This window comes from Tamandua tetradactyla, chromosome 22 (genome assembly GCF_023851605.1).
Source record: "Tamandua tetradactyla isolate mTamTet1 chromosome 22, mTamTet1.pri, whole genome shotgun sequence".
NCBI classification, from domain to species: Eukaryota; Metazoa; Chordata; class Mammalia; order Pilosa; family Myrmecophagidae; genus Tamandua; species Tamandua tetradactyla.
In genome coordinates this window covers 43,837,814-43,847,658 of record NC_135348.1, presented here as the reverse complement: position 1 = coordinate 43,847,658, position 9,845 = coordinate 43,837,814, and the positions used below count along the sequence as shown (strand labels likewise).

The window sequence follows — 9,845 nt, the reverse complement described above, 5'->3', positions numbered from 1 at the left end:
GAGGCAGGTACTCTCATTACTCCTATTTTACAAGCTGAGGAAACCGAGGCACAAGAGAAGCTGAGAAGTGAGTCATCTTGCTCAAGATCACAAAGCAAGGGCAGGGACCCACATTCCAACTGGAGCAGTCTGTTTCTAACAGCACATGCCATCCAGGGCTTAGGGTCTTAGCTTCCCTCTACATATAGGACTTGGTAATATGAGACAGGTGGTTTAGAAATAATCAATAGCACACAGAAATACAGATATATACACACACACCTAAACCTAACGAATGATGAAAGCATCACCAAATAATGGTACAGGCAGTCAATAAATAGCGCCAAAAAAATCTGTGGTTTTATAAGTTAGAGCTTTAATTCACACCATTTAGTAGAAAACATTCTACAGGGATAAAATAGTTAAATGTAAAAGTAAGATGGACATAACACAATGAAGGACAATACATAAGATTATATATAATAGACTTCCAAAGAATTATTACAATTTAAAAAGCTGAAGAAAATAATTGCAAAGAATGATAGCCCATGAAATAAAAGTCCTAATTTATAAAAACCTCATAAATACCATTAAGAAAGTCATTAAATTTCCTATAGAAATATATGAAAAGTCAGAAAGCAATAACTCATTGCTTATTGGTCTTTTGGCTAAGATCAGGTGTAAAAAGTAGTAACTTGCAGAAAAGAGATAACAAAAAAGAAAAACTGATGAAATAACCATAAGGGGTAAAGACTTCAATAGTAAAAAAGTACAAATAAAAATGAGATATCCCCTTTCATTTATCAAATTGGCAAAGATTTTAAAAAGGCATGATTCAATACGGTGAAGTACAGAAAAACAGCACTCTCTGGCAGGAATATAATATATCCTTCTGGAAAACAATTTGACAATATGTATTAACTTTAGAAATATTTTAAATCACATCAAGAGAGGTGGTCAAATACTTACATACAGCCCGGAGTTTTTATAAATTAATAACATTTCAGGGGAAAGAGTGGAGTGAGGGAATCTAACCATAATCTGTTTTTACCTAACATTACCTTTCCACCAAGACAGGGCAGAAAGAAAAAAAAAACAAATTCATTTATTCATTCTTCAGCAAATAATTGAATGGCAGCTTTGTTTCAAGCTGGGTTTTATATGCTGGGAAGTTAAAGCAGAGGACAAGCGAGACAGAGGTACTACTCTTATGGAGGTTATATTCTAGTGGCAAAGACAGACAAGTAAGTAAACAAATATAAATGAATTTTAAGTAGTAGCAGGACTTATAAAGAAAATAAAACTCTGCAGGAAAAGTAATATCATAAAATCACCAAATGTAGATGAGGACACCGAGACACTTCTATACAATATTTGGATAATTCTCTCACACATCAGAAATGGGTAAAAAGAGGTATATTTCAAGAGATATCCTAAAGGGCCACTGACTCTGTCCTTCACACACACACAAATGCCTTAAGGTAGCTGGCATTGATTTTTAAAAAATGGCTTACTTGTGACTCTCAAGATGTTCAGGTTAGCTGGTGGAAATATGAAAAGCTGATCCTGATACAACAACATAATAAACACAGCCCTGCAGATACATAGCAGCTAATATGGCAGTAAGTATCCTTGACTTTTAAAGAGGTTAGAAAAAGAATCTTGAAAAAGTCAAAAGTTTAAGTGATCTTAAAACATTTTTATGGTCTGTTTTTAACAAAATTAATAGACGTAAAAGGTAAAGTTGAAAACAGCTGATAGAAGGAGCAGAAGCAACAGCCAGAGTTTCAACTGTCTGCTTTCCTCTGAGAAGGGAGCACATAAACCAGCACATCGATGAAAAAGACTTGTGGATGGCAGGAAGTAATCACGCTTACCATTGAACATTTTAGTCACAGCCTTACTCTGTTTTCGGGCAGAACAGAGAAGCAATAGCCAGGGTGGAAAGAACTCATGGTGACCAGCTAAGAGCTCTGCAACAGTCCCAGAGAAGCGGGTAGATGTTTGTTCTCCTTCAGTAAGGTTGCACCCCTCATCGACGGAATCCACAAGGAGATAAAGGCTCTGCTGCGGAGGCTTCATTCCCAAAAGAGGGAGCAGGACACACCTAGAAAAGACATCCACATGAGCATTTTGAACGTAACTGGCTATGATGCTAAGATTTATTATTTAAACATTAGTATTATGAATTTAGATATATCCTAAGAAAAAAGTAAATTGAAGTTTTAGGATAAAAATGCACACATTTCTTTCTTTACTTTAAGGATATTATTGGTCCTAAATAGTTCACATTTCTAATAACAACACTGTTTGTCTGTATTAGTCTTTCAACAAAATTAAGAAAGGCAGTAGGAACTCAGAGGAAATTAGATTTTAATATTCCTTCCTGATTTTGTGAGTCAAAGGTAAAAACTCGAATTGTTGATTTGCAAATTGCATGCACACTTAAATATGAACAAGGCTAAAATGTGTTGCTGAAAAAATCACCCTGGGGGCGGGCCACGGTGGCTCAGTGGCAAATAAAACTTCTTGCTTGCCATGCCAGAGACCCGGGTTCGATTCCTGGTTTGTCTAACCATGCAAAAAAAAAAAAAAGGAAAAGGAAAACATGCACATGCTGGGTGCCAATTTTAATTGGTCATTACATCAAAAAGTTTGGTCATTATATCAAGGGTTCTTTAGATTTAGAAGTGTTCTATCATTATTATTGCTCTTACAAAACACTGCATTTTAAACTAGCTTATCACACAAAAATGTTAAAGGACTGTACAAAGAAAAACTATAGTCTCGGTTTCATTTGATGTGTTCTGAAAGTTCAAAGTAAAGGGCAAACCACTGGGTTTTATTCCATGGAATAATGCATTTTTCATTCATGTAATTTATATTGCAATTAATAGAACTTATTCATAACTAAAACAATCTCATTCATTTTAATCAAATATTTACTTGATGTGTGCTGTGCTACGTGGCAAATAAAGTGCTGAACAGACACAACAGTAAAGAGAACATAATCCATCCAGCTATTTTCATAATATTCACAAACTATCGTTTCTGCATCCTTCTTCTTAATTCCAATTCCATCATTACCAAGATCCAACTCATCGCTACGTCCTATAAAAACCCTCTCTAAGAGACTCTCAATCCAGGTTCGTCTTTAGCACCGACGCCCTAGGCCAGACTCCCACCACCTCCGTCCTCTGGGGCCACCAGAGCCACCCCCGGCCACTGCGGGGCTCACCAGTGAGGGAGCACCAGAGCCGGAGGACCCTGTCCCCCAGCCGCACCAGCCTTCCTTAGACTTCTGCGTGTCGGATTACATAAACATCTTTTCACTCACAGTTCCTCCGATTGGTACGCCCTTCCCTTCCCTTCTCATGTATAAGCTTGAGAGTCACTTTCTCAAAGCTGAAACCCTATTATATGTTGACATTTAATAACATCACATATTTCTCCTTCACAGCATTATCACATGAGCTATTTTATAGTTACTTACTTAATGCCATTAATGTTTGTGATGATTAATTTTCTATGTCAGCGTGGCTAGGTTATGGTATCCAGTCGTTGCTGAGACATCTGCAGATGGGATTAGCATCTACAGTCAGTCAACTTTTAGTAAAGGAGGTTATCCTCCATGATGCAGGGGAACTCATCTAACCAGGTGGAAAGAACTGAAGGCTCCAGAGAGAAGCCCTTCATCCAGACCGATCTTCTCCAGCCTGCTGCCCTCCCCTATTCGAGACTCAATACTTCAATGATCAACTGTCATCAGAACTTCCACCCGGCTGCCCAGCCTACAAATCTCAGTCCTTAGTCACTTGAGCCAATTCCTTAAAATAAATCTCTTAAAACACACATATCCTGTTAGTTCTGTTTCTGGAGAGGGCCCTAACTGATACACGTCTGCTTCTGTCTCTGGACCATGATTACCCTAAGAAAGTGGCGATGGTGGCTCTGTTCATCAGTGCACCCCAGGACCCGGCCCGGTGCCTTCCCCCAGGGAAACCAGAATGAATGTCTGGTACAGTAGCACTCCAGGATGGGGTAACACTGCAACACAGTGTCCTAAGCGGTATGATAAAAAGTAGTAAAATTACTTGCATGGTAAAGAAAAAATGATCAACCAAATCAAGGGAAGTAGGTAAGGAAGGCAAAGAAAGGATATCAGAGAAATATTCAAATATTAGGTGTCTACAGTGAACTAGGTTTTGAAGACCCAATTACAATTCTCTAGGAAGATAAAGAGGGCAGGCCACAGTGGATCAGCAGGCAGGAATGCTTGCCTGCAATGCCAGAGGACCCGGGTTTGATTCCCGGTGCCTGCCCATGTGAAAAAAAATAAGATAAAGAGAAGACAGGAGAAACATGCTAAATTCGGGAAAATCTAGTTTATATTATATATGCATTTTCTCTGCTCTGAGCACAAAGAAGGATAATTGAAAACCAGACATCAAAATGTAGTATAAAATTTTTTTAAACATATATATATAGTATAATGACTGTTATACTATATATATATATGTTTTTTAAACATATATATATATATAGTATAACGAGTGTTACTTCAGAGCTAATCAATTCTGAAGGGGTATGTAGGAAGCTAATTTAAAACCAACTTTTTGACAGGAATGTAGTAGGGCAGTCAGGGAAGTTGGGGGATCAAAGGCAGTAAGTTAAGCTAGGAGAAGCTTAAGAGAAAAAGCTAGGGGAGGGGAGAACAAAAGGGGGAAAAATCTAGTAGCAGTAACAGCATTCGTAAAAGCCTAAAGAGAAAAACCAGTACATGAAGTGTGGACGGAAGAAATGGTGAAAATGAGCATACACTAGGCTTTTTAAGCTTTATCATATTGGGACTTCGCAGGAGTAGAAGACTTTTAAGAAGAACATCAATAAATCCAGATTAGTGCTTGGAAAGACGACTGGCTGCGCTTGCAGAAGAGGCTGAAGCAGACCAGTTCCAGGAGGAATGCTGGGACAGGTGACCATGCCTTAGAACTTAAAATAGGGTCTGGGGGCGCAAGGACAGTCCAGTGGCAGAATTCTCACCTGCCACGTGGGAGACCTGGGTTCAATTCCCAGTCCATGCACTTCCCAAAACAAACAATCAAACAAACAAGCAAAATTCCACAAATGGTGCTGCAATAATGGGACACTCACATGGAAAAAGAATGAAATGTGACCCCACCATACAGCATACAAAAAAAAATCTGGATGATGGAGTTGTATACACAACTATATAATGACACTGTGAGCCAGTGATTGTGTACTTCCGATGGTTTGTATCCTGTTTTAGTCTGCCAAAACTGCCAGAATGTAGCACAACAGAGATGATCAGCTTCTAATGAGGTGATTTATTTAGTTAAAAATGTAGAGCTCTCCAGAGGAAAGGCAGCTAGCTTCCAGCTGAGGTTCTCTATTACATGGAAGGCACACAGCAATGGTTGCTGGCCTTCTCTCCTGGCTTCTAGGTTCCATCAGCTTTCCCTGGGGCAATTCCTTTCTGCATCTCCAAACATCTGGGCTGAGCTGCGAGTGCTGAGATGAGGTGTGCTGAGCTGCTGAGCTCCCTTCTGACCTCTCTCTTTTAAGCTTCCAGCTAATTAAATTAAACCTCACTCAAGCATTGTGGAAGGCACTCCCCTTAGTTGACTGCAAATGTAATCAGTCATAAATGAATTTCACATCCTGATGATTTAAGCTCACAGAAACAGAATAACGGGGCATCATTTCCTGGCCAAGTTAACATCTGAACCTAACTACCACATGTCCACCCATCAACCATCATCGGTCCCGCATACAATGCAATAAACCATTGCATATACAAAATACATTTGTTTCATCATAATATCACAAACCCTTAAATCATTTCAGCAGCAACACAAATACAATATAAAATTAAAACCAGTACAAAATCTCAACAAAGTCAGCTACAGGCAGGCAGGCATGGTCCGTTCTAAGGCAAAAGTTCTCTTCTAGCTCTGGACCTGTGAAATTCAGAACAAGCTAGCTGCTGCCAATATACAAAGAAGGGACAGTTATAAGATACATGCTGTCATTACCACAGGGAGAAATCAAAAGGAACACAGCAGTCACAGGATCCAAACAGTTCTGAAAACTTGTGGAACAAACTCCACCGGATTTCAAAGTCTGAAAGTTATTTATCCTCGGGTCTTTAGAAGGCAGCAGTCCCATGCTTTCCAAGGACCTACACAGTGGCTTTGCGCTCTCCAAACACTGGGGTGGCTGCGATCTTGGGGGATGAGGGGAGACCACCTTTTCCTCAGCTCTGCCCTCTCCAAGCTTCAGGGAAGTGTCAAGGCTCTCTGCCATCTCTGGGGCACACGCTCAACCCCTCCAGAACAATGAGGAGGCAGGCAGGCTCCCTCCAACCTGTGGTTTATGTGCTCTACCCTCTCCAATGCCTGGGGTGGCAAAGCTCTTCCAGAGCAGTGAAGCGGGAGGCCCACCCTCCGCTCCTGGGGCAAACTCACCTTCCCCACATACACAGGTGGGCCACTCTCCTGGACTGAGGTTTCTTGGCTTCAGACCTTAGCTTCCAATGTTCTCACTCTTCAAACTCCAATTTGTCTCTTTTTTGCCCCTCTCTGCCCAGACTGGCAGTGGTTGTGTTTACACCAACAGTCTCTTCAAAGCACTTTAGGCCTTCTCTATGAAGCTCCTCACAATCCTTCCAAAATCTTCCCCTTATCCATCAAAAAAAAACATTCCAACATGTTTGGCATCTGCAAACTGCAGCAGCACCCCACTTCTCTAGTACCAAAATCTGTGTTATGCAATATATCAGAATTGGAACGGTTTTTAAAAACGGGAATTTAATAAGTTACAAGTTTACAGTTCTAAGCCTATGGAAATGTCCAAAGTAAGGCATCCAGGGAAAGATACCTTAATTCAAAGAAAGGATGACAAGTCTGGAACGGCTGTCAGCTGTGAAGTCATGTGCTAGCATCCACTGGTCCCTTGTCCCTGGGCTCTGTTGTTTTCAGCCTCTGTTCCTGTGCGCATTCCTCACTTTGCTTCTCCAGGGCCGGCTTTCATCTCTTGGCTTCCCTTGGCTCTCTCCACAGGTTCTGGCTTGCTGAACATCTCACGGCAATGTTTGCTGAGCTCCAAGCATCTCCAGACTTCTTTGTTTATTTTCTGAAGCAACTGTTCTCCAAGTGTCTACATCCACTTTCTCTGTTGGCTGTGAGGCTTCTGACCTTTCTTTCAGCTGTGAAGTTTCTCTCCAAAATGTTTCCTCTTTTAAAGGATTCCAGTAAACTAATCAAGACCCACCTGGAATGGGTGGAGTCATACCTCCATCCAATCAAAGGTCAAAAAACACAGTTGAATACATCACATCTCCATGGAGATAATTTAATCAAAAGATTCCAACCTAAAATGTTGAATAAAGATTAAAAGAAACAGCTGCCCTCAAAAGACTAAATCAGGATTAAAACATGGCTTTGTGGGGTACATGATACTTTCAAACCAGCACATATGGTATGTGAATATATCTCCAAAAAACTGCAAAATATATCTATATTATATATAGACATATATATATGTCTATATATAATCTGAACTATCACTAACATCACTACATTTTAATTCAATGCTCCAAGTTTTCTGTACATTATAAGCCCATTAATTCATTCAATTCTCATATTAACTCTTTAAGATGAGTACTATTATAAAATCGAGATGAAGAAAGAAGTTAAGTGTTAGGGATTCAAGCCCAAGGCCGAGCTCCAGAACCTATAATAGGACAACCACTTGTAAGGGTTTCCTGGTGTTAAGCACTGAAAGAGCCACAGAACTCTCCTCTTCTCCCCCATGCCCCACCCCACCCTCCCTCTTGGGCAAACAGGATGGCTGGCCACCTAATTTGTACTCCTAGCCACTACGGCGCATTGCACATCTGTAATTATTATAATACACACATTTTTTTGTGTGTGTATGTGGATGCTCTTTATCAGGTTAAAGAGGTTCCCTTAAATTCTAAGTCTAGTGAGGGTTTGGATCCAAAACAGATGTTAAATGTTATCAAATACCTTTTCTGCATCTATTAAAAGGACCATCTGTTTTGCTTTTGTTTGTCTGTTTTTCTCTTTTTGATTCTGTTATTATGAGGAAGTATACCAACTAACTTTTGAATGTTAAACTAACTCAAATTTGTGCAATAAACCTGGTTGGCCATGATGAATCACATACTTTATTATTTTTTTTGCATGGGCAGGCTCTGGGAATTAAACCCTGGTCTCCGGCATGGCAGGCAAGAACTCTGCCTGTGAGCCACCATCGCACCACCCCAAATCACTTACTTTATGTACTGACAAATTCAACCTGATTCGTTTCTCAGAACTCATGATTATTTCATTAAATTCTTTTATTTTTTACATACGCATTTTCTCCCATTCTTTTCTTGATTAAGATGGCTAATGGTTTATGTATTCTTTCATTTTCCCCTAAGAAATCAATTCTTATGTTTTAATTTTAACATTTTTTTTTCACTTTTGTATTTTAAAACATTCTACTTTTATAATAATTTATTTCTGTTTTCCTTGTTATTTTCATTTTCTAATTTCTTGGACTTAAAGAATAATTCACTCTTCTGCTTTGTAAATCATTAACACAAATACCAAAGGCTAGGAATTTTCCTCGGTGTACTACTTTAGCTCTATCCTATGGACTGTAATTATAGCAATATAGTTATCATTTTATGAACATTCAACAATAAAATTTTTGTTTTTACTCCTACTTTGATTCAAGAGTTGCTAAGAGACCTGTTTTTATGATTTTATGGCAGCATCCCCTTTCCACAGGCCAAAATATGTTTTTTTGGGGGGTCACGGTGGCTCAGGAGGCAGAGTTCCTGCCTGCCGTGCCAGAGACCTGGGTTCATTTCCTGGTACCTGCCCAAGCACCTCTAATTTTGTTAATTATACCTTTGCTCCATTCATTTATACTGCTTTGGAAAATATGCATTGCGTTAACATCTTTATTAATGCAATTTAAAATCCTTTACCTAGATTTCCCTCCTTTTTAATTCTGCCTTGAATATGAATATTGGTAGGGTTATTTTTCTGTAACTGGCCTTTGCATTTCCTGGCAAAAAGGGCAGCTGAAAACTGTAAGAGCATTTCTGAAATGAAACACACCCAATGATGTTCTTTTTCTTTGTTAAAGTGAATTTACTTACTGCCTATTTTTTTGGAGGTTAAACCTTTAAAAGCTACAATAAATATTACAAGGAATATGCTATCAGATAGATGATAGAGAAATGACACAGATATATAGACAGAGAGTGGATAAATGATAAAGATAGGCAGAATCTTATCACATGTACAATATTTTCTTTAAACTTAAATTGCTACTGCTGAACATCAGGTTTCAGTTCACTTGCTTACTTGCTCAACGCAGGTATAGAGAATTAGAAAGAAGGTCCCTTCAAGACATACAAGAAAAGCCCGATAAGTTGCAAGTTTGACTTTTCTTGATCTTTTAGGTTCATAGGGCAATCAACTAGTACAAAATCTAAAGAGAGACAGACATCTGCATACAGACACAGGATGAAGCACCTGCTCACCTGGGGCAGGTACAGGTGGACCCTGAAAAGAAAAAGTCAGCCAAAGAAGTCAGTCAATGGGTGCAGGAAGAGGTGGGTTGCTAAGAGTGTGCAGCCCCTGAGAGCTACAGATAAAGTGACAATTCACACTCTCTTGCAGATTTTTCTCCACTAAATCCACAGGGCCGTAAAAAAAAAAAAAAAAAAAAGAAAAACAAAACAAAACAAAACAAATGTACTTGCACAGCTCCTGGCTGGCTGGCAGGGGTATGGTATGAATTACTTCCCAGACTGTTCTCCT

At 39.3% G+C, this 9,845-nt stretch overlaps 1 protein-coding gene across 4 annotated transcripts in view; it reads right to left on the bottom strand.

Annotated features, from left to right (window-relative positions):
• The window catches only part of ANKRD50 (ankyrin repeat domain containing 50), a 38,226-nt gene that overhangs the window by 7,344 nt on the left and 21,037 nt on the right, over positions 1-9,845 (bottom strand). For all 4 annotated transcript variants that reach the window (XM_077140086.1, XM_077140087.1, XM_077140085.1 and 1 more), the window contains exon 3: positions 1,857-2,086. In XM_077140086.1, the coding sequence (XP_076996201.1) occupies positions 1,857-2,086 (230 nt within the window). The remainder of the gene's footprint in view (positions 1-1,856; positions 2,087-9,845) is intronic.